The following is a 25,252-nucleotide window of genomic DNA, read 5'->3' as shown; positions in this document are numbered from 1 at the left end:
TCCCTGGAATGTGGCAGAAGTTGTTCTCTGCACATTTTCAGTGTTTATTGCTCCTGAGCATCTGCCACATACAAAACTATCTTGCTAGTAAGCCTTCCTTTGATATTGCTGCACCTCTTATGTGTCCATAGCTTACACGGGGTACATCTTATAGAGTTTCTACCTACGCCTTTTCTACAAATCGAGTGGGGCCATCTACCTGAAAGGGTTTGTGTTTTGTCTACCTCCCTACTTATTAGGACTTTGGTTTTAGCTAGGTTGAGTCATTCAGTGTCACTATTAGACAATAAATGTGTCCGCTTTCTGTTGTTTTTTGGTGGTGCAAAATCACTCTCGTCACTGGAAATATTTAATGGCTATATATCTTCATGTGTACCTTGAATAAAATTAACTTCCAACATTTGCATACAAACACACCTACAAAAGCCATACACTACTTAATCATACGTCCAGTGGTGGATCTACTGTAAAACTAATGAAGCTTAAGCTATTCTTGCCTGTACATATGTATTATGTATACTTTGTACTTCATTATGTCGCACTCTGTTCTTTCTTTTTCCGCTGATATTTATATTTAAACATGTCAAAACACATGGCCTATCTGATTTTTAGAGGATCAATTATTGGAACATGGATGGTTGGAGTTTTAATAATTAAAACTGCTGAATTGCTTAATGTTTTGAGAGGAACAGGTTCTAAAATTATGTTGACTTTCTAAAACCAAGGTAAAACCAGCTCTGACAAGCATAATTCTGGACAGACTAGTGAAACATATTGTGCCTAAAAACCATCAAAGAACAGCTGCAAGAGTGACAGTAGAGCTGAACCACTACAATGCCAAACTTGTATAAACCAAAACCATTTGTCATGACCTCTATAAAGTTGGATGTTATAGTTGCAATTGCTGAACCTTTCTTGTCCCCACTAACATTGACAAGCAGTAAAAATGGTGTTTAGATTGTTATAAGTGATCAATGACTGAAAGGAACAATGTAATCTTCTCTGGTAAATCATCTTTCATTTTTGTTTTCAAATTTGAGGCAAGTTTATATCTGGAGTTAAACCATAGAAGCTTTAAACCCTGACAGTTTGGCTCCTAATGGGAAGCATGGAGATATGTCTGTGATGATTTGGGCAGTCTTACCAGATTTCTCTTGACCCTTTAGTTTTTTTACATAGCAGAATTAATACCAGGGATTAACTGAGTATTTTGGCTCATCACATCCATAAATGGTACAAAAATTGTTCTTTAATGATAGTGCAATCGTTTTGGAGGATAATGCACCAATTCCCATTGTGAATGTTTTTCAAAATTGGTATGAAGACACAAGAATGAAGTAGACCACTTGGACTGGCTTACACAATCACTTAATATCAATATAAGTTAACATTTGTGGAGCATTTTGGAAGAACATGTGAGAAGCTGGTTCACTTTGTCACCATTACTGAAAGAGCTAAAACGGGTTTTACTTGAATAATGGCTCAAAATTCCCACCAAATCTGTTCAGAACCTGTATAAATCAATTCCTCAGTATATTAATAGCTGTGATTGATACCAAAGATGATCAACTCTGGTCTGCTCACTTAGCCAGTGAGATGGCGTCATTCAAAAGCTACTACAATGCAAGGAAATGCATTGTGACCTACAATGTATAACAATGCCCAATAATCTGGTCAATACAGTGATACAGTGATGAATCTGGTCAATACAGTGATACAGTGATGTACCCAGTAATTCCTGGGGATAAAGATGTTCTATTGAAATGCCGGATCTTTTTTAAAACGGGGGCCACATTTTTCATTAACGAAACACTTTGAAACTTGGAACACTGGTAGAATGTGTCATATAAAACATCTTTTTCTCTTAGTCTTCTTAAAAAAAAAAAGAAATCCATAAATTATTCCATGTTAAAGTTGTCGTATTTCTGTAATTTCAACCAATCACTGACGTCCATTCAGCCGATATACATTAAGTGCCGACTACATAAACAAACGATTCTGAAACAATTAACCCTAACCCTAACCCTAACTCTAACCCGAACCCTAACCCTAGGGTTAGGGTTAGGGTTAAAACAAATTTAAAATGAAAAAAGCAAATAAAACGAAGGTATGGAGATTAAATACACTTTACATCGCTTAATCAGTCAGTGATTGGTTGAAATTATCGAAATATGACAATTTTTTACATGAAATAAATTCGAATACAAAAATATTTTTCTGTTCTATAACACAAAATAGATAAGTATATGAAGTTTGAAAGTCTTTCGGTACCAAAAACACTACGTAAAACATTAATGAAAAATGTGGCCCCCGTTTTAAAAAAGATCCGAAATGCCTTATTACTCTGATATAAGAAAGCAATTTCGTTATAACTGCCACAAAAGGTGTATTTTCTGTAACGAAAAAGTACAAAAAAACTGTCAGCTGGAGGAGGTAGAGATTGTTGGAGGTTGGTGAGAGAGGTTTTCGGAGGTTGGTGAAAGAAGTTATATAGATATAGGAATGAAGTGTTTGAAGAAAGTGCAATAATAATGTTCACACTCATTGATAGTCACTCTTAGTAACTGCCTTCAGCTTATGGATTTCTTGTTTTTATAACTATTGAAAAGCAGCCAGAAGGATAGACATATTGTTGAGAACAAATGATTTCGTTGGGGGTCTTTTATCTCTATTCCAGCCAGTGGTGGCCTAGAAGAGATCAGAAGGGTCAAGTGGCAAAGACATTATTCTGCTTAGCGAAGGCATCTGGGAAATGTATAACCAGTCATTCACAGAAAAACTATTGTTTTACCGTGAGAAAAGTGCTGTTGAAGTATTAAGTGAAATTTGGCAGTTGAGGATTGAATCCATGCTATGCTGCATGAAGCCACTACAAATACATTGTGGAATAAAAAATTTATCTACTGTCATGAAAAAAGTCTAACTGTAAAAATGCAGAATTATCAGAGTAATGGGCATTCAAAAAAGTATGCGTGTATAGAAATGTATGAATGAAGTGTTTAAGGTTTAAGATTCAAATTAAGAAAGTGCAATAATAATGTTCAGCAGTTCAAAACTGTGAGTAGTGAAATGCAGAATTAGGTCAGCTGATTGTGAGAATCAAATATTGATTGCTTTGCTAAAAACTGTTAGTGGTATGGGTTATTTCCCTTTGGCTGTTTAAATAAAATATTAGTAACATGTAGTAGATAGAAGGATCCATTGGAGGAGCCCCATTATCGATTTTTTTTCAACAATCTAAGTATGTCACGAGGCTTCCAGACATGAGTTCTACTCATGTGTCAAATAAAGTGATATTGTCTGCAAAAATTAGAAATTGGACACACGAAAAATCAATATTCAAAGTAATCGAACACAAACAATGAAATGGATTATTTCCCTTGGGTGTTTAAAAAAAATTTAGTTATATGAGGTAGATAAAATGGTCCCTTCCAGGGGCCGTATTATCGATTTTTTCAACAATTTAAGTATGTCACAATGTTTCTAGCCATGAGCTCTACTCACGTGTCAAGTTTCATCAAAATCAATAAAATGATGTAGGAGAAGTTACCTAACAACACCACAAACACATACCGATTTTCCACATATGTAGTGTGTATATATATATATATATATATATATATATATATATATATATATATATATATATATATATATATATATATATATATATATATATCATCGTCATCATCATCATCATCATTTAACATGATTTCTATGCTAGCATGGGTTAGTCTTTGACTGGAATTGGTAAGCTGGAGAACTGTACCAGGTTCTAGTCTGATTTTAGCTTGGTTTCTATGGGTGGATGCGCTTCCTAATGCCAAACATTCCAAGAATGTAATGGATGCCTTTTATGTGTCACTGGCATGGGTGCTTTTTACGTAAGCTGATAGAGACAGACAGAGTGAGTAAGAGAGAGAAAGAGAGAACAATGTCAGTTAAAAACCTACCAATTGACCGTAAATCTAAGTATTTTCATATGTTATATAATGTTAAAATAAACATCTATATCCAGTTTTCTTAATGAGTTTTCCTGTTGTTTGATCAGCTGAACTAGTCACTCATTGAATTATATTGTAAGTGGCTGAATATTCCATGGATATATGTATTCTTAGTGTAATCTTCAAGCAGAATCAGCACACTACTGAGAGTGAGCAGTATTACTGGTCCAGCCAATCGGATGAGGTTTCACATAGCTTCTGTCTACTCAGTTTCTCTCTCAAGGATTTGGTCAAGTTGAAACTATGGTAAAAGGCACAGAGTAGCATTGAATCTGGGATCTCGTGATTTGGAAGGGAACTTCATAACCACTTAGCCATACCTTTTTCCATAAATACACTACAAACATGCATTAACACACACACAGAGACACACACACACAAACGTATACACATTGACTTTATTATGATATTGTAATTCTCACACTGAAATTCGATAAAAGAAGTTATAAACTTCTGATTTTGTGTCGTTTCAATTAAATTATCTTGGAAATGTTGTAGCTGACAGTTACAAAATATTTAATTATTTTCATTTTCTCTTCTCCCCTCAAACTTTAACTTTTAGACATTACAAACAAAAAAATAAAAATCCAGTCTTCCTTCTTGATATGATTTAATAATCACAGAAGATAGATATTGAGACTGAATTCCATATATCCATATACAATGCATAGAATGTTACTAAATGTACATTATCTGAAAGCCTATCCTTTATTTTCAGTCATTAGGACAACTATTAGAATTTGTTTCTCTAAAATAAGCATAAAATAATTGTTTGAGATTACAAGTAGAATGATCTGTGTTGGTGAATTTCCCCACAGTAACCTTGACTTAAGTAGATCAATTGAAACCATTATAAATTATATGGCTATGTGTTTTAACAACTGTCACAACAACAATGAATTTGAACTTATTTATAAAAGATAATTTGCTAGTTCTTGAATAAACCTCATGTTTGATTACTAAGAATATCCACAATGTCCTAAATCAAATATGCTCATTCGCTGTTTAAGTTATTTATTTATATTCATTCATTTATTTAGAATCCAAGTACGAGCCATGTACAGGGATGCTGTCAGTAAGGTGAGGGTTGGCAATGAGTACAGGGAAGAATTCCGGGTAGAGGTAGGGGTCCACCGAGTGTAGTAGGAGTTACCTAACAACACCACAAACACACACACACCAATTTTCCACATATGTAGTGTATATATATACATATATATATCATCATCATCATCGTCAACATCACCACCATCATTTAGCATGATTTCTATGCTAGTATGGATTAGTATGGGTTAGTCTTTGACTGGAATTGGTAAGCTGGAGAACTGTACCAGGTTCTAGTCTGATTTTAGCTTGGTTTCTATGGGTGGATGCTCTCCCTAATGCCAAACACTCTAAGAATGTAATGGATGCCGTTTATATGTCATTGGTACGGTGATCTCAGTCCTCAGCCCCCTCCTATTTATCATAGTCCTCCAGGCAATAACACAGGAATTCAAGACAGGATGCTCCTGGGAGTTCCTCTATGCTGATGACCTTGCGCTAATTACTGAGTCACTATCAGAAATAGAGGAGAAGTTTCAGGTGTGGAAGCAAGGACTAGAAACGAAGGGCCTTAGAGTCAACCAAGCTAAAACCAAAGTCCTAATAAGTAGGAAGGTAGACAAAGCACAAACTGCTTCAGATAGATGGCCCTGCTTGATCTGTAGAAAAGGCGTAGGTAGAAACTCTATAAGATGTACCCAGTGCAAGCAAGCGATGGACACACAAGAGGTGCTTGCAATATCAAAGGCAGGTTAACTAGGAAGTTAGTTTTTATATGCGGCAGATGCTCAGGAGCAATAAACACTGAAAATGTGCAGAAAACAACTTTTGCCACATTCCAGGAAGAAAAACTAGAAGTAGTTGATAACTTCCATTATCTAGGTGACAAAGTTAGTAGCAGGGGAGGGTGTGCTGAAAGTGTAGCTGCTAGAATAAGAATAGCCTGGGCAAAGTTCAGAGAGCTCTTACCCCTGCTGGCAACAAAGGAACTCTCACTCAGAGTAAAAGGCAGACTGTATGACGCATGCATACGAACAGCCATGCTACGTGGCAGTGAAACATGGGCCGTTACTGCTGAGGACATGTGTAAGCTCGCAAGGAATGAAGCCAGTATGCTCCGATGGATGTGTAATGTCAGTGTGCATACTCGACAGAGTGTAAGTCCCTTGAGAGAAAAGTTGAGCCTAAGTAGCATCAGTTGTAGTGTGCAAGAGAGACGATTGCACTGGTATGGTCATGTGGCGAGAATGGATGAGCATAGCTGTGTGAAAAAGTGCCACACCCTAGCGGTTGAGGGAACCTGTGGAAGAGGTAGATCCAGGAAGACCTGATATGGGGTGGTGAAGTACGACCTTTGAACATTAGGCCTCACCGAGCCAATGACTAGTGACCGAGACCTTTGGAAATATGCTGTGTGTGAGAAGACCCAGCAAGCCAAGTGAGACCATAATCTGTGGCCTCTGCCAGGGGTGTAGCCAGCCTACTTATGCATACCTTTCGATGATTGGCACTCATGCCAACCTCTCCTTCATTGGACACTTAACTCTCCTTGTGAAGACCTGTTGGGGCAAGTGGAATCGAAATCGAAATTGAGCCAAATTCGATGACTGGTGCCTGTGCCAGTGGAGCGTTAACAGCACCGTCCGAGCGTGATCATTGCCAGAGCAACTGCCTGGCTTCCATGCCAGTGGCATGTAAATAGCACCATTTGTGTGTGTTCATTACCAGCGTCGCCGGTGGCACATGAAAAAATATTTGAGCGAGGTCATTGCCAGTGCCGTTGGACTGGCTCTTGTGTGGGTGGCATGTAAAATACACCATTTTGAGCATTGCCGTTGCCAGTACCACCTGACTGGCCCTCATGCTGGTGGCATGTAAAAGCACCCACCACACTCTCAGAGTGGTTGGCGTTAGGAAGGGCATCCAGCTGTAGAAATTCTGCCACATCAGATTGGAGCCTGGTATAGCCATCTGGTTCGCCAGTCCTCAGTGAAATCGTTCAACCCATGCTAGCATGGAAAGCAGACGTTAAACGATGATGATGATGACAAATCAATTTACTTTCTCAGTTTCTGACCATTTAATGTTGGAGTGATTGATATATCTGTTTGTTGTCTTGATTTGGTAACCCTATTCAACTCTAACTTCTCAGCTACTATGTCCCAATAATCTGCTGTCTTTAGTTGAAACGTTAGCATTAGAAAAGATAACAGTTGCTCTAACAATTCTTCCAGATTGGTACATCTAAAATCAAATAAACTAATCTTGAAAAGACATCAGATTAAAAATTTTCAGAAAAAGCAAAAACGAACATACATAATCAGCTTTTAATGTATAAATCTCCATTAATTTTTTAAGGTCTCTTTATATTACATTGTTCAAAAAATACTGTTTGATTTTTTGGAAACATTTTTCCAAATTCGATTTAAGATGATATTTTTGTAGTGTTTTAGATGAAATTTTATGTGCTTAATAATTGATGTGTAGTCTTTAATAATTTTTTATTGATTTCTTTCAGAATATAATTTTGTAGTGTAGGAATCTTGAGAAAAGAAGAAATGCATTTACATTTTTTTGCATGAATTCAAGCTTGGACAAAATGCTTCCCAAACAAGCACCAATGTCAAAAGAGCATAAGGTGAAGGATCCACTAGTGACTGGACAGTACAACAGTGGGGATGAGAGTCCATAGTGGGGATGAGAACCTTGAAGATCAAGAAGGTAGAGGACATCCATTCACCCTTGATGATCAGCATTTGAAAACAATTGTCAAACAAAACACACTACAAAGCATCAGAGAAATGTCTCATATGCTTGGTGTCAGTGTTTCAACAGTATCAGATCACATGAAAAAAATTGGTAAAGTGAAAAAACTTGATAAATGGGTCCCACATGACTTCAATGAAAATTGAAGACTTCAGCATTTTGAAGTGTGTTTAATACTCTCTGTAAAACTCTAATGACCTATTTCTTGATCAAAGAGTGACTTGTAATGAAAAGTAGATTCTTTATTACAATTATAAATGATCGGGTCAATGGCTTGATCATGATGAAGCACCTGAATATTTCCCCAAATCAAAGTTGCATCAGCAGAAGATTATGTTGACTGTGTGGTGGTCTGCTATATATCATCCATTACTGCTTTCTGGAACCTAAGCAGAACATTACATCAGAAGTTTTTTTGTAAACAAATAAAAGGAATGTATGTTCACTTGAATAAAATGAGACCTGGACTTGTTAATTGACGTGGTCCAATTCTGCTCCATGACTAAGCTTGACCACACGTTTCCAGGATGACACTACAGAAGCTCACAAACCTGGGATATGAGACTTTACCACATCTTCCATATTCTTCTGATCTTTCACCCACCGACAACCACTTTTTCAAGCACATAGGCACTTTTAAGGCAAGAAGACCTTTCATTCCAAAACCGAGGTCAAAACTGAATTCAAGGATTTCTTGGCATGAAAACTTTTGGATTTTTATCAAAGAGGCATTAATGACCTTCTTAATCAATAGGAGAAATGTATGGCTGTTTAGGGACCATATTTTGAATAATTAAACCTTTGTATAAGTTGTGTTTGTCAAGAATATTGGCTTCTTTTTTAAATCAGTTATTATTTTCCGAACAACCTGATAATACAAACAGTCAGTACATTTGGATCTTCAGGTGTTTTATGCTTTGTAATCTACTTTCCATGCTGGCATGGACTGGACGGTTTGACTGAAAATCGGTAAGCTGGGGAGTTGCATCAGGTTCCAATTTAATCTAGCAAGGTTTTTACAGATAGAAGCCCTTCCTAACACCAACCACTCCAAAAATGTAGTGTGTGTTTTTTACGTGCCACCAGCACGGGTGCCATTGACGTGGCACCGGCATCAACCATGACTATGATCTCACTCCATTTGACAGGTCTACACAAGCACAGTATATCACCAAAAGTCTTGATCACTTGTCACTACCTTTGTGTGACCCAACACTCAAATGGTGCTTTTTACATGCCACCAGCATGGATGCCAGTTAGATGACACTAGCATCGTTCATGGTTATGGTCTCACATGGCTTGACAGGCCTTCTTAAGCACAGCATACTGCCCAACATTTGAAGAGTGCTTTTTATATGTCAGTTACACGACATTAGCATCAGCCACAACTACAATCTCATTTGGCTTGATGGGTCAAGTATGGCATCTTGCCAAAGGTATTGGTCACTTCTCATTGTCTCCATGAAACCCAACATTTGAAGATCATACTTCACCACCTTGTCCCATGTCTTCTTGGGTCTACCTCTCCCACAAGTTCCCTCCATCATTAGAGTGCAGCACTTCTGCACACAGCTGTTCTCACCCATACACATCACATACCATACCAGAACAGTCATCGCTCTTGCACATCACATCTGATGCCTCTTATGCCCAACTTTTCTCTCAGGATGCTTACATTTTGTAATGCATGCACACTGACATTACACATTCAGTGAAGCATACGAGCTTCATTTCTTACAAACCTACACATGTCCTCGGCAGTCACAACCCTTGTTTCACTGCTATGTAGCATAGCTGTTTGCACACAGACATCAAACAGTCTACTTTTCACTCTGAGAGAGAGGCCCTTTGTTACCAATTAAGGCAGGAGCTCTCTGAACTTTGCCCAGGCTATTTTTATTCTAGCAGCTATGCCCTCAGAGCATCCACTGCTGTTACTGACTTGGTCAACTAGGTAACGGACACCATCAACTAATTCTAGTTTTCCCACCTGGCAAGTGATGGAATCTAAGCATGTGAAGTAGGATAGGCAAACTGAGTGACAATTTTACATATTACATTCTCCTTCCCAGTTGCTTTCCAAAACACAAAACTCAGGACACATATCCTGAAGGAAAGCACCATTATGCAAAAGAGATAAGGTTTTAATTTTCAATGGAAAGAAGAATTCAAACAAAACCATTATTTACCACTCATATATATATATACTTTTAAATTTTGTATTCGTAATTAGTCATATAAGTACAAATGTACCAAAAAAAAAAAATTTCAACAATAAGAATGGTATGTTAGGTGCAGGCATGTGCTGCGTGGTAAGAAGTTTGCTTCCCAGCCACGTGGTTCTAGGTTCAGTCTCATTGCATAGCACTTGGGGAGGTGAGCGGATTTCCTTGCTGGAAACTGAAAGAAACACATTGTGAACAATGTCAGTGTGCATATATGACAGAGTGTAAGTAATTTGAGAGGAAAACTGGGTATACAAGGCATTAGATGTAGTATGCAAGAGAGAAGACTGCACTGGTACAGTCATGTAAAGAATAAGGTTGAAGATAACTGCATCAAGAAGAGTCCAATCTCTAATTGTGGAGGGAATGTATAGAAGATATGGGATAAAATGCTGAGAAAAGATTTTCGGATGCTGGGCCTCACAGAGGAGATGACAAGGGACCAAGATTTCTGGCGATTTACTATGCTTGAGAAGACGCATCAAGCTAAACAAAATTGTGGTTGTTCTTGCATACAGGCATGTCCTCTACATCTCTCTTCAGCTGAGTAATCCTTATCTTGTAGTCTCATGAGTGCTGGTGCCACAGAAAAGGCACTCATACTAGTGCCATGTAAAAGCACATATACCAGTACACTCTGTAACATGGTTAGTGTTAGAAAGGGCATCCAGCTGTAAAAAGCCATTCCAAACAGACATTCAACCCATGCCAGAATGGAAAATGGACATTAAATAATGTGTCTGTGTGTGTGTTTGTCTCCACCACCTCTTGAAAAAGTTAAAAGAGAAGAGGTATTTACGCAATACTAATGACAATTGCTAACATAAGCACAATGTAAATTTAATTAGCATATGTGGTAAGAAGCTTGCTTTCCAAGCACATAGTTCTGGGCTCAGTCCCATTGCATGGTACTTTGGGCGAGTGTCTTCTACTATAGTCTTGAGCTGACTAAAGCCTTGTGAGTGGATCTGGTAGACAGAAACTAAAAGAAGCCTGTCGTATATATGTATATGTATACATTTGTGTCTACGTTTGTCCCCCCACCATCATTGCTTGACAACTGATGATGGTGTGTTTACATCCCTGTAATGTAGTGGTTCAGCAAAAGAGATCAATAGAATAAGAACTAGTCTTACAAAGAATAAGTCCTGGGGTTGATTTGTTTGGCTAAAGGTGGTGCTCCAACGTGGCCACAGTCAAATGACTGGAATGAGTAAAAGAATAGCTAATTATAGAAGAAAAAGTATAGAGGAGATAGAAATCAGATCAATTATGAAGAATAGCTTAGAATATGAGGTGTTCAACCAGGAAATAGTCTGACTTCTGGTTTATTGTGGCATACATAGATTTTAATCTATGTATGTTGGTATTGTATGGATGCTTGCATGTGTCTATGCACACATGCATGTGCACATGTATATATTGTAAGCATATACACATATGTATATACACTTATTATCTGCTAAATAAGTTGTTACAAAGAAGTATATTGTTAGACTGGTGTTCTATTTTCCTGTGAGCCAATTGCAAACCATCAAATTTCCTTAAGGAAAATGACAAGGTGGTTACTGAGAGCATAAGCAGTACCATAGAGAGATTGTAATCTTGCAATATATCTCAGTGACAAGAGGACCACTTCCTAGCGGGTGGTTGTAATCAACTTCAGAATTGTGACCCAGAACAAAGTTAGGTTCTTTATGACCTTAATAATGGTATCTGGGACTTTAACAAGTTAAAAGGATTCTAGCATCCATGAGTTGAGAACAATTGAATGCTTCTTGTAATTTAGCCAGATTATGACCAAGTTCCTCCCATACTACCACATATTTGACATCGTAATTTTGTTAATCAAGAGCTGTTCAACACATCCCCAAACTTATTTTCAGCTGCTTGTTCAGCTGTGACAGTATTATAACAACGAGAACGTCTTGGAAGAATAAGTTCAAACAGGCTGTATAGATTTTATACATGAAATTCTGGCATGTATTTGGCAGGTAGTTTCACTATGTGAGTAGCATTGTTTTGAGACACCAGTTTTGCTTCTGTCAGAACCAACCAGGTTAGTTTGTTTATAGCTCCTCCGGGAGCTTACAAATAAATGCCAATAAGATTCTTCTGCCAATGAAATTCTTCTGGTTGAATTGTTGCTGTTTTGTACTAATCTTTGGTAATCAGGTCCCTTTCTGATGCTTTCCTATCCTGAAGTTTTTGAACAACTGTCTCAATAGTCTCATCTTTTACGCTGTATGCATTTTTTATGCTATAATTTAGAGACAATATTTGTTTTAGATTTCTCCTAGCCACTCTATGGTCTGATTAAGCTCCCTAACCTGACTCCAGATTTTTTGTCCGGAATGACTCAGTACTGTCACAAAAAAGAGTCTGTTTGACATTCATTCATTGTCTCCACATATCCCTGTAAATTGCTGATTGGTTTTGATTAAATTTATTCATCATCATCATCATTCTCATGATAATCCTTTAACGTCTGTTCTTCATGCTGGCATGGGTTGGGCAGTCTAACCAGGGATGGTAAGCAAGAGAGCTTCACCAGGTTCCACTCTGATTTGGTTTAGTTTCTATGGTTGAATAGCCTTCCTCGTATTAACCGTTTTACATGGTGTGCTGGGTGCTTTTAATGTAACACCAGCACAGGACTCTTGCAGTCCAATCCTTTCCTTCAGGAGGAGCAGCATTAAGACTTTTGTTGTGGAGGATGGTTCTTCTTGAGTACAGCAAAGTGCCAGATATTTCATTCTTTGTCCTCCCCTCAGCTTGGGTCAGTGTCCTGAAGTCATCTTTCAATACTTCACACCATGTCTTCTTAGGTCTCCCTCTTCCATGAGTTCCAATCTCCTTAAGTGAGCAGAGTTTCAAGATTGTTGATTATTATTTTCTTTTAGCTGCTTTCTTCTGATGTCAGAGTTTTTCCTATTTGCATGTCTTCTCTTTTAATCATCTCCAAGCATTGCTTGTATTTTATTTTTCCTTCTTTGTTCGATGATATCAGCATCATCGTTTAACCTCTATGTCCATGCTGCCATGGGTTGGACGGCTTGACCAGGGCTAGTAAGCTGAGAGGCTGCACCAGGTTCTGGTCTGATTTAGTATGGTTTCTATGGTTGGATACCCTTGCTAACACCAACCATTCTGAGAGTGTAACGGGTGCTTTTACATACCACTAGCATGGGTGCTAGTTGCATGACACCAGTATTTGCCATGATACTGGTGTCACACAACAAGCACCTGTGCCAGTGACATGTAAAAGCACTCATTATGTAAGTGTGGCTATTTGTGTGTGATACACAATATCCCATAATTGATAGTCTCCAGATACCCTCCCTTAAGCATCATTAGAATTACTACTTCTTTTTTTTATTTATGTTGAAGTCTTTTCTGCAGTTGGTGTTTTAAAAATGAAGTAATCTTCTCTTGAAAGATTTCACAGAGACAACAATTCAAGAGTTTATACTCCTCACTCTTCTAGTTCAGTATATTTTTTATCATCACTGTTATTGGGTTTTCTGGCAGCATATTGAGGGCAACCAGTTTGGTTAAATGATAGCATTGGTCAGCCTGATTTTTAGGCAGCATAGTAGTAGCACAGACTTGGTTTGTTAATGAATGCATGCCTGATGTAGGAGAACATTTACAAGGTGTTATTACCTCTGCCAAGGAAGGTGGTTATTTTCTCATTGGCGTTGGTTTGTCCGTCTATGTGCAAAATAACTCAAAAAGTTGTGAAAGGTATTTGATGAAACTTGGAGAAAAAGTTGGTAATGACACAAAAAAACAGATGATGAAATTTTGGTAGTGATCTGGGAATTTTTATGAATTCTTGAAGGACTTTCTATTTGCTGTATTTACTTTACATGAAGTATTACAATGTTATGTTCTTTGATTATCTCCCTTGAAAACACGTTCATCGTTTCCACGTAACCTATGGTAGTGTTGCTGTTTCCAAATTTTATTTTCGTTTCTCTATAAGTAATTTTACTCATGTATCTATCTTAAAATGAGCTGCTTGCCAGAGGTCTCTGCTCTCCGAGTGTTTTTCTAGTTTGTAGTGTTTACATTTTGAGGATAAAAATTTTACTCATAATTTTTCAGAAAAAATTACTGTAATCAAATACTTGTTAACACTCAACAAATGTTCCTTGTAGGCATAATTATTCTATTGAAAATAATTTAGTTTTGTATGAAGTTCATTGCAGCATTATTTCGTTGTCAAAGAGGATCTTCATTTGTCATTTTAAGTAGGTCATTATTGAGTTTATAACTCCCAGGAGAATGCATTTTATAGCTTTGTTTATTCTGTAACTACAAATAAAAAGATTTTGCTTACATCTCTCAATGTTTTGCTTCTTCTCTGGTTAGTCTGATTTTATCATTTCTAGTCCTGTTTTTTTGTAATAGATTTCTCTATGGTAAATTACTTTTGAAACGAATCTCACAATGATTTTGAATAAAATGTTTTGTCAATGTGTATAATCAGGATAATAATGAGTCATTTAACAAGGCTGGTAATTATGGCATTACAGTTTGAGAGGGTATTCATTATATATTCAGTAAATACTCTGCCAGACCAAACATATGATAGCTCTCATCAAGTATCTAGTATGTATGTGTGTGTGTGTGTGTGTGTGAATGTATTAATGTGTGTGTGTGTGAATGTATTAATGTGTGGGTGTGCATACAACTGCATGTGTATTTATGTACATATCTATGCATACATATATGTATCAACATCTAAATTTAGCTAAAGGGTAACTCTGTTCAGTTCATCCATGAAAGCGAGTTGAGTACTTACCAAAACATCTAGATGTCTCACAAGGTAAAACATGGTAAATATTCCTTATTTTCTTTATGTAATATATTTTACTTACTTCACGAACATAAAGCTATGTTACCAACTACTTGTTGAGTCTTTGTACATTCTCAGTGATTAAATATGTAACTTAAATGAAATAAGACTACGTTACCTAGATTCATGTGTATCTATTTATGATATAGCTATGCACGCTAGGCAAAATGCTTAGTAGTATTTCACCTGTCGCTACATTCTGAGTTCAAATTCTGCTGAGGTCGACTTTGCCTTTCATCCTTTCAGGGTTGATAAATTAAGTACCAGTGAAACACTGGGATCGATGTAATCGACTAGTCTCCTTCTCAAAACTGCTACCCTTGTGGCAAAATTTGAAACCATTATTATATAAAGTAATTGCTTTGCTCATTTGTCTCTTCCCGGGTGATTTATATACCACCCACTTGTGACTCAGGGTAAATAGATTCCAGTCTTCCATTCAGTGGCAGCTGACAAAGTGAATATTCAATAAAACATATAAATTTATGTCTGTAGTAAATATTCCATATTTCATTTATTGGTATATTTGGGTCCATTCTTTCCTGATGAGTTGATGTGCCCTCTAAGTGAGCTAAGATTGTACTGCATGCATTCATGTGCATTTAATCTACTTACAGGCAATAGGTAGTTGTTAACTAGATGACCTAATTAGTAGAGGAGGTGCATGTTCTGGATGTATGGTTGCTAAAATTAGAAGTGGCTGAAGTAAGTTCTGGGAGCTATTACCTCTGTTGGTAACAAAATATTTCCTTCTCAGATTGATACTGTGTATGAACAGCAATGCTACATGGAAGTGAAATATGGGTCATGAATGCAGAAGACCTGTAAAGGCTAGAAAGAAATGTGTTGTGTCTTACTCAACACTAAATTGTCTCGCATCAGGACAACATACTTCATTGTCTGACATAACTGGCCTGAACTGCGTCCTTGCCCATCTGACTCTGCTTGCTGTGTCTGTCCACTATTTATCAGCAGTGGAACAGCCCACTTCTCACTTGAGGGTGTCCTCCACAACAAAATGAAGTTAGCATACTCCACTGGATGTGCAAAGTCAATACACATGTACAGAAAAATGCAAATGGGTTGAGAGAAAATTTGGGCGTAAGAGTCATCAAATGTAGTGTACAAGAGAGAAGACTGCACTGGTATGGTAATGTGATGTTCATTGATGAGGCCAGCTGCATGAAGAGGTGCTATTTGCTAAATGTGGATGGAGTTTATGGAAAAGGGAAAACCCACAAAGACATGGTATGTAGTAGTGAAGATTGATTTCAGTCTCATGCAAAAGATGACAAAAGCAGAGATGACTGGTGACTTGCTTTGCTCAAGAAGACATGCTTATCTCAGTGAAAAATTGACGTCTTAAAAACATATTGTAAATGCCTATAACCACACAATAAATCTGTCCCCAAAAAATCTTCCCAACAACACATCTTCCTAATGCCTGCCCCTTCACAACTCCTCTAATTATGGCACTATTTACTCAGCAACTGTAATTATATGAGAACAAAACTGCACATATTTCATCCAATTTTGTTTTTGTGCTGCCACTTAACCTTCGCTTTGGAACCACTACCCTTTTCACCCATCTTGCATTCACGGTATCATCATTTGCCACTATATTTTCCACTGAATGCCTCATTATCCTGAACACCTTTGCATATCAGCCATTGTTGGGCCCTCCCCAACTTTGTTCATCACTCACCATTTTGACCTCTATGTACATCTGACTTTCTTCTCTGCACAATACTTTCCTCTCTCCTTCACTCCATACACTTCACATCATCTCCCTATTTTTTCCATCACTGCCCCTTTACGTATTACCACTTGTCTCGTCTCTTCATATTCCCTGAATCATTCTTACTTCTCTTCACCTCCTTCCTAACTGAAATTCTCCATTGAATGCTTTCACCTATATTCAACATTCACTAAATTCACCTCTATCTCCATCTCTAACCATTTGTCGCTCTCCTTTCATTCATTCGTAAACTTACCCATCCACCCTTCTGGTCCTCTATCCCTATTCTCTCTTATATTCACCTTCTTGTACCTTGAAGATATAATCCTGACACCTCATCACCACCATCTTTTCTCCTTTTCCAGTTGGGGTAGCCATATATCTCTTCTACAGCAAGACACCTGTTCTAGTCCCTCAAGTATATTTAAGCCTCTCAACAACTGGCACAAAGCCATGTCCCTTAATACAGCACTCCAATTCAGGAGATGTTGTCTTGTGAGTTACATTGTGACCTCATTAGTGCCGATACCCTTAAAAAGCATTCAGTACACTCTATAAAGTGACTGTCATTAGGAAGGGCACCCATTTGTAAAAACTGTCATGAAAAAAGCAGACATTGGTACTCAACACAATCCTCTGGCTCATCAGATTCTGTCAAACTGTTCGACCAAACTGCATGAAAGACAGATGTAAAATGATGATGATGATGATGATGATGATGATGATGATGATGATGATGATGACGACATTGACAATGAAGGTGGCTTTCCCAGTTCAGAACCATCTAAAGGCAAGCCAAGATCAGAGTGACAGTGCTTCATTGGGTGGCTTAATGAACAAGGACTAACTTTGTGATGCAGAGTTGGGGACACTGCAAAAAGAAAACAAACTGCTGAAAATGAGAAAGTGGAAAAAAAAAAAAAAAGAAAAGAAAGCAAGAAACAAAATTAGAGAGCCAAAAATAAAGACAAGGAAAAGGAAGCCAATGAAAGAAAACAATTATTACTATTCTTTCTCTCTCTCACTCACTTTCACTCCCCCATTCTCTCTCTTTCTTTTTCTCCTTCTTTCTGTGATAAACCCCTTCATTCCTAACTCTTCCATTCTTTATACTGTGGAATGGAAGTGTCAATAGAGTGGGAGGAAGAGTGGAGAATAAATTACACAGAGAAAAAGGAAGTGAAAGTAAAAGAGTTTGAAAGGACTTTCAAAACTGAATTGCTTTGAGTTTAGTTATCTTCATAACCTAATTGGTTAGGCGATAATAGAACAATAATAGAAGTGAGAGTAAGAGAGAGAAATAAATAGATAAAACAATTGGTTGTCCCAAAAGTTGTTGATAAGTTATGTAAGCAAGGTAAAAACAGACTTGGTTTAGTTTTACATCTGCATTTACACCATATGATGTAAATGTAAGACTTGCTGTTGTTAGTAAGTAAATACAATTTAATATTCATGGAAAGCTTGAATACAAGAAAGTGTAACTTTCATTATAATTTCAACTGTTCAATAACAAAGTTTGAATTCTGTTTAAAGCTGGAATTTTTACATCTATTTAACTGTCTGATAAAGATGCACAGTAGCTTATGTTAGCATGCATGCATGCAATATAATATAATATAACATAATATAATATAATATAATATAATATAATATAATATAATATAATATAATATAATATACATATATATATATATATATATATATATATACATGTATATACTAGTATACCCATGTCAACAAAAATGTTGACAGTTTTATTACTGATAGAAAATAGTGAATCATCACAATGCCAGAAAACATTGATACATGTTGGTAAATCTAGTAAATGTATGTACATATACAGAATTGAAGCACTTGAAGAATCATATATGGTTGTGACATCTCAGTTAAAAATATGTCCACATAGTACATGTGTGTGTAATACATGCATACACATACAGACATATGTACATGTACATACATAGAGGGACATATATACATATATAAATATATATATATATATATATATATATACTTCATTTCTGGATTTGGTTTGAAAGATTCTTTATGTGAGTTTGTGTGTTGAAGCATATTTTGTTGTGTCTGGGGAGAATCATTCTCCTTTAGTAACTTATTATTTAACACACTCACCGGTAAAGTTTCCACTCATTTACTTATATATTTCTCCTAAAATTTTCGTTGCCTCTTGCAACCTTTTCAAAAGTCAATGACTATGTACAGTATCTGTATGTATGGATGTGTGTCTCCTTATGTGCTCTTGTGTGAAGTGAAGTGTGTGTGTGTATATGGTCACATGTTTCAGTCTTAATTTGCATATGTATGTGTGTATGTGTGCTCGTCTGTTCATATTACCTATCTACTTATCCATTTGTATGTCTATCTGTTTACATTCATATCCATTTACCTACATGCATATACATATCTGTTGGATTCCAAGTCAATTTTTTTAAAAACTGATGTCTAAGATGGGATAAAATGGGCCATGATTAATTTTAGAAATTTCTTCTCTTTAACTGCTTGTTGTGTAAATATTTTGGGAAGAGAGTCACTTCAGCAGATTGTGAAGAAGCTAAAGAGAATATTTTATGTTGTGCTTTTTTGATTAATTTCATATCCCATGCCATTTTCCCTTGATTCTCTTTCATTTGACCTAAAAATTTAAAATTTTTGTTGCAGCTTTCATCCTTCTGATGTCTAATGATGCATATTCATATGTATGAGTTTGCTTTCAAATGTAATTCTGGAGAATGAAAGAGGTGAATTTACATTTTCTCTTGGCTTGCTGATTTTGCCCCAGGTAAATTTATTTTTTATATGTTCAAAGAGAATGACAATTTTCTGAAACACTGTTCAGATTGTTATAATATTTTTAATGCATTTAGAGAAGGTTATTTACTTGACTGATGCTGTTTTTGTAAGCTTGTAAAGATTTGTCAAAAATATTTTTTTTCTCAAGGTCAAAAATGCTGTTAAAGCTCCTCATTGTGTCCTATCATATATCCATCCATCCATCCATCCACACACACAAATAAATAAAAACAGATGGATAATGTGTCAATCCACTATAGCTGTTTCCAACAAATTTTTAATTGATTAATGGAAACATTACATCATTAGAAAAACCCGTATTCATCAGATAAATACATGAATCATAACATTCAAAAACATCCAAAAGCCAACAGCATGTGCACCTTCATGATTCTATGACCCTTGCTGATCACAAAATGAATTTGTTACTTCAATTTGGTGCTATTATAGGAGAAATTAACGTTATGTCATGTATGGGTAGGGGGTAACAAAGATTTATAGCAATGAAGGAGGTTAGAGGATTGGGTAGGGGAAATCAGGTTGCAAAGCATATCTCCCCTACAACTAAGATAGAGTTAGTTTCTTTTATCTTTTAATTCTATTCAACAAATGGTTATAAGGCTAAGTACAACGAGTAAGGTCATCCAGTTATTAATATATTTATTTATTTAACAACCTTTTATATGCCCCCTTTAAGGCTGTAAGGAGCATAAAAGAGAGAGAGAGACAATAAATCTAAGATGCTATGCAGGGATGGGGAGAGTCTTAAGGATGACCCAAGGACTGGACATCCTGAAACTGCCAGCACCAAGGAAAATATTGATCGTGTTCACCATATGGTGATAGATGACAGGTGATTGACTATGAATCAAACATCCAATACTGTTAGCATATCCTGTGAGAGAGATGAGAATATTCTGCACAATGGACTTGGTATAATGAAGGTGTCTGTTTAGTGGGTGCCACATCTTCTCACACTTGATCAAAAACACATGAGGCCAATCACATCACAGAAAAATTGACATTGTTTCTTAAACTAGGATGAGTGTTCAGTTCATCACTTTCAGTCAGAGACAAAGAGGCAATCCATGCAGTGGAAACACCCTACCACACATTCTCAAAAAAAAAGCCAAGGTCATTTAATCTGCAAGCAGAGTGATGGTCTCAGTTTTTTGGAATGCAAAAGGCATTGTATCTATTAACTATCTTCAAAAGAGTCATACCATCAATGACGAGTACTATGCCAACTTGCTGAGGAAATTACTAAAGGCTATCAAGACCAGATGCACAGGAAAACTGACAAAGTGGTCTTGTTTTATCAGGACTATGCTCCAGCACAGAAGTTCTTGGTTTCAATGGTTGCTGTGCATGAGTGTGGCTTTGAATTGGTTGATCAACCTTCCTGTTCTCCTGATTTGGCCTTATCTGACTATCACCTGTTCTCCAACATAAAAAAAACACAAGGCTGGGAACTAATGTCACAATGATCATGACATATGTGTTGTTGATGACTTTTTTGACCAATATCATGAAGCGGGATCCAAGCACTGCAATCCCAATGGAAGAAGTGTATGCACTGTAAAGGGGACTATGTTGAAACATAAACCTCATTTGATCACATTCCATGGGAGTATCTTGATCAGCCTATGAACTTTCCAGCCAGCCCTCATAATGTGTCTAAAGGAATTTTGAGACTTCGTAAGTGTGGAATACAACAGCAATTGAAATTATTTTTTACATTTATTCTAGCATGAAATCTTACTTTTCTTCTCAAGAATATTGCCTGGGACTGATAAAACAGAGAGATATGTTTAGCTTTTTCATGAATAGCCCAGTTTTTTGCAACAAATTAGAGGACAGTACCAAGCAGAGATATCAAACTAGAAATGCAAAACTTGAATACAATTATGGAAAATCGTCACCATCATCACCACCACCACCACCATCATCATCATTATCATCATCTTTTAACGTCTGTTTTTCATGCTAGCATGGGTTGGACAGTTTGACAGAAGACAGCAAGCCAGAGGGTTGCATCAATCCTTTGTCTGTTTTGTTATGGTTTCTACAGATGGATGCCCTTCTTAATGCCAACCACTTTACAGAGTGCATTTACATGGCACTAGTGCAGTTGCTTTATATATGGTGCCAGCACAGGAGCTCTTTATGTGATGCCAGCATAGGTGCTTTTTATATGGTGTTGGCATGGGTGTTCTGTATGTGGTGCTGGCATGGGTACTCTTTATATGGCACTGGCATTGTAGCTTATTACATAGTGCCAGCACAGGTGCTTTTTATGTTGCCAAAATGAATGCTTTTTACATGGTGTAAGCATGGGTGCTTTTCATATGGCACCATTACCTGTAGGGCTGCCAAGTGGATTGCAAGAGGAAGATGAACTAAGGGAAGTGACTGTGTGCTAGGTAAGAGGTTAAAATATGATGGAGTGTCAGGGACAGTTGTCTTACTAAAGTGAGATACTAGGCTATTCCAGTAGGACAAGGAATTAGAGAGAGGAGAGAGAGAGATACTGAGAGAGAAAGTAAAAAATAGAGACAGCCAAAGTGAGAGAGAGAGAGAGCTGTCTTACTACAGAGGAGTTACTTGGCTGCCCCAATAGGGTAAAAAAAGTGGAAGGAAGTGTGAGAGAGAGAAAAATATTGACAGTCAGAGTGAGAAAATGTGGGCCTACGTATAGGGAACAAAGGTGGTGGTGGAGTTAGGTATAAGTAGTACAGAAGGGATAGAGGAGATAGCAAGTGATGTTGAGAGTAAACTGGCGGGGCCTGCAGTGGGGGTGAGGTAGGGGGAAATGATTATGAGTGAGTTTTGCCAGAGAACATAGTTATGTTTGTGTGAGGGTATTTTTTTTCCCAACCATAATATACTACTGAATACATTATGGATAATATTATAGTGGTGTAAGTATAGTATAGTATATTATGGTTGCAAAACGAAATGCTGTGCCTTTGCCAGCAGTTAGTACATATGTACTATTTGTCAGGATTGTGTTTAATATCTAAATTGGTGGGTATTTAAGCAATGTGTTCATGGATAGTTGGTGGGTTGGATGTAGTGCTGATGAAAGAGCAATAACTCTTGAAATATGCATATATGCCCATCACCTATTTTTTTCTATCTTTGATCACATTGTTTACATAGACAAAATGTAACTTGCAGTGTTGTCTCTAAATTCTATAGAAAATCTATAAAGATAAACATTTTTACTTGGATGTCCTGAGGCATTTGAGAGACAGAGTGTGATGGAAGATGCCTAAAGTATGAACTGGGATGCTGCAACTCAGCATTTGGCCTTTTCTCTGCATTTTTCTGATTTACCTGTATCTAGCATTTTATTATTTCTCCTTTATACTGCCCTATCTTATATACTTGCTCTTCATGATCTCACCATGATAATACTTGTTGTTCAGTGGGTTCCTATTTTTGCATACACAAGCTTCTATGATTAATGCTAAATTATTTTCTACATTGTAGTATTTTGCATCATGAACTTCATGCTCCTTATTTGTAGAAATTTTTCCTATCAGTATTTATTCTTTTCTTTGTAGATAATGGAATTCAATCTGTTATATTTGAAATACTTGTTTATTATTCAATTTTTCTGTGGTAAGTAACACTATGTTTCTGATATAAACACTTTTTGACCCTGACTTTCTATATCTATTATCATAGCTACTATATAGATCCAGAGTTGTACAAAGTGTATCGGAGAATATTCATTATTAGATGAAATGTAGGCACAGACATGATTCTGTGATCTAGAAGTTAAGTGCAGACATAGCTAAGAAGTTTGTGTCCCTACCGTGTGACTTTCGTTTCAGTCTCACACCAAGGCAACATTGGCAAGTATCTTCTACTGTACCTCCAGATTAACCAAAATTTGTGATTGGATTTGGCAGATAAAACTGAAAGATGCCCATCATATACATATATAAATAAGACAAGAAAAAACAACAACGTCAGGATGTGGTACATGCAGAGGATTAATAAAATGCTCAGAGAAGGAAAGAAAGGGTGATTTACATTTCGAGCAAAGCTCTTCTTCAGAAACAAGAGACAGAGGAAAGTCCAAGAGAAAAGGAAGATGGAGGAAAAAAATCGCCAACAGTCCACAAAGGTGTGGCATAGCTGTATGGTAAGGAGTTTGCTTTTCAACCACATGGCTCTCTGTTCAGTCTCATTGTATGAAACGATAGGCAAATGTCTTCTACTATAGACCCAGGACAATCAAGCCTTATGAGTAAATTTGTTTGATGGAAACAACAAATAAGTCCACCATATTTATATATATATATATATATATATATATATATATATACATCTAACATCATCATCATCATTTAGTGTCTACTCAAGTTCCAGTCAAACTTCTAACCCGTGATGGTTTGACTGGAACTGGTAAGCCAGAGAGCTGTACCAGGGTCCAGTCTGATTTGGCTTGGTTTCTATGGTTGGATGCTCTTCCTAATGCCAACAACTCCAAGAGTGTTGTGGGCGCCTTTTACATGTCACTGGCATGTCTACCCTTTGTGTCACCACCATGGTTATCTTGTACGTATCACTGCTATGGGTGTCTATTACATGTCACCAACACCAGCACTGACTATGATTTTATTTAGCTTGATGAGTACTCTCAAGCACAGAAAATCACAAAAGGTCTTGTTCACTTGTCATTGCCTCCATGAGACTCAACATTCAAAGATCATGCTTCACCACCTCGTCACATTCTTTACTGGATCTACCTCTTCCACAGGTTCCCTCCACAGTTAGAGATTGGCACTTCTTTAAGCAGTACAGATTTCTAACTGTGGAGAGAATCTGCGATATGTATGTGTGTGTGTGTGTGTGTGAGAAAGAGAGAGAGAGAGAGAGTGTGTGTGTGTGTGTTTGTATGTGTGTGTGTCATGACTGCTTTACACTGGTCTTGGTTTGTTTACATCCTTGAATCTTAGTGATTTTGCATAGCAGGCCAATAGAATAAGTACCAAGCTTAAAAGAAAAGCAGTACAGAGTTGATTCATTCAACCAAAATCCCTCAAGGAGGTTCTCCAGCATAGATGAAGTCCAATAACTGAAACAAGTAAAAATATATGTGTGTGTGTATGTATATATATATATATATATATATATATATATATATATATATATATATATATATAAAAGTTCCTGGCTTTAAGGGCATTGCAAAAGGCCTGATTGAAGGCCCAAACTTCTAAGTATGTATAAGGATGTGTGCAATGATAGAAATAACTATCTGCTGGAGTGATGCTGGCAGAGAAAATAATCAGTAAAAAATCCATACATTGTGTGAAAGAGAAAATGCAATAAGTTGTTTCCAAGTGAGTGTACAAGTAGCTCATCAGCATGTTCTATGTGACCGAGGTCACTGGACAATTGATTATTGCTTGTTATCCTTCTTGCTTCTAGGCAGCAACTGACTTTTCTTACTTGAATTTTGGCATCAGTCATGCTGGGCAGAAGTCATCATATTCTTTTAAAGAGCAGAGGAATACAGTGCTAGTGTGTTGCTAATCTGAAATGAAATAGTTCGACTGTACTGCTACCTTCCCCCAGACTGCAAATCAGTCAAAGCAGCCAGGGATTGTAGGGTGCTAAGCACACATTAGAAAAGAAAACAATAGCAATTTGGACATTATAATCACAAGGGCATGCAAAGAATGGTCCAGGACCAGCAATAATTACAAAGAAAAGTTAGAAATTCAAGACATCTGATTATAGAAAAAAAAATGTCAAGCAAAATATTGGATATTTATAGACA

General features: G+C 36.9%; 1 protein-coding gene across 2 annotated transcripts in view; it reads left to right on the top strand.

Annotated features, from left to right (window-relative positions):
- The first annotated feature begins 14,744 nt into the window (after window positions 1-14,744).
- The window catches only part of LOC106880794 (neural cell adhesion molecule L1.1-like), a 537,440-nt gene continuing 526,932 nt past the window's right edge, over window positions 14,745-25,252 (top strand). For both annotated transcript variants that reach the window (XM_089352677.1, XM_089352683.1), the window contains exons 1-3: window positions 14,745-14,883; window positions 19,321-19,441; window positions 23,022-23,079. In XM_089352677.1, coding sequence (XP_089208803.1) covers window positions 19,361-19,441; window positions 23,022-23,079 — 139 coding nt within the window. In that variant the 5' untranslated portion in view covers window positions 14,745-14,883; window positions 19,321-19,360. The remainder of the gene's footprint in view (window positions 14,884-19,320; window positions 19,442-23,021; window positions 23,080-25,252) is intronic.

Source organism: Octopus bimaculoides, chromosome 5 (assembly GCF_046866305.1).
Source record: "Octopus bimaculoides isolate indiv1 chromosome 5, ASM4686630v1, whole genome shotgun sequence".
Classification (NCBI taxonomy): Eukaryota; Metazoa; Mollusca; class Cephalopoda; order Octopoda; family Octopodidae; genus Octopus; species Octopus bimaculoides.
The sequence above is the reverse complement of the archived record's forward strand: the minus strand, read 5'-3'. Positions and strand labels throughout refer to the sequence as shown.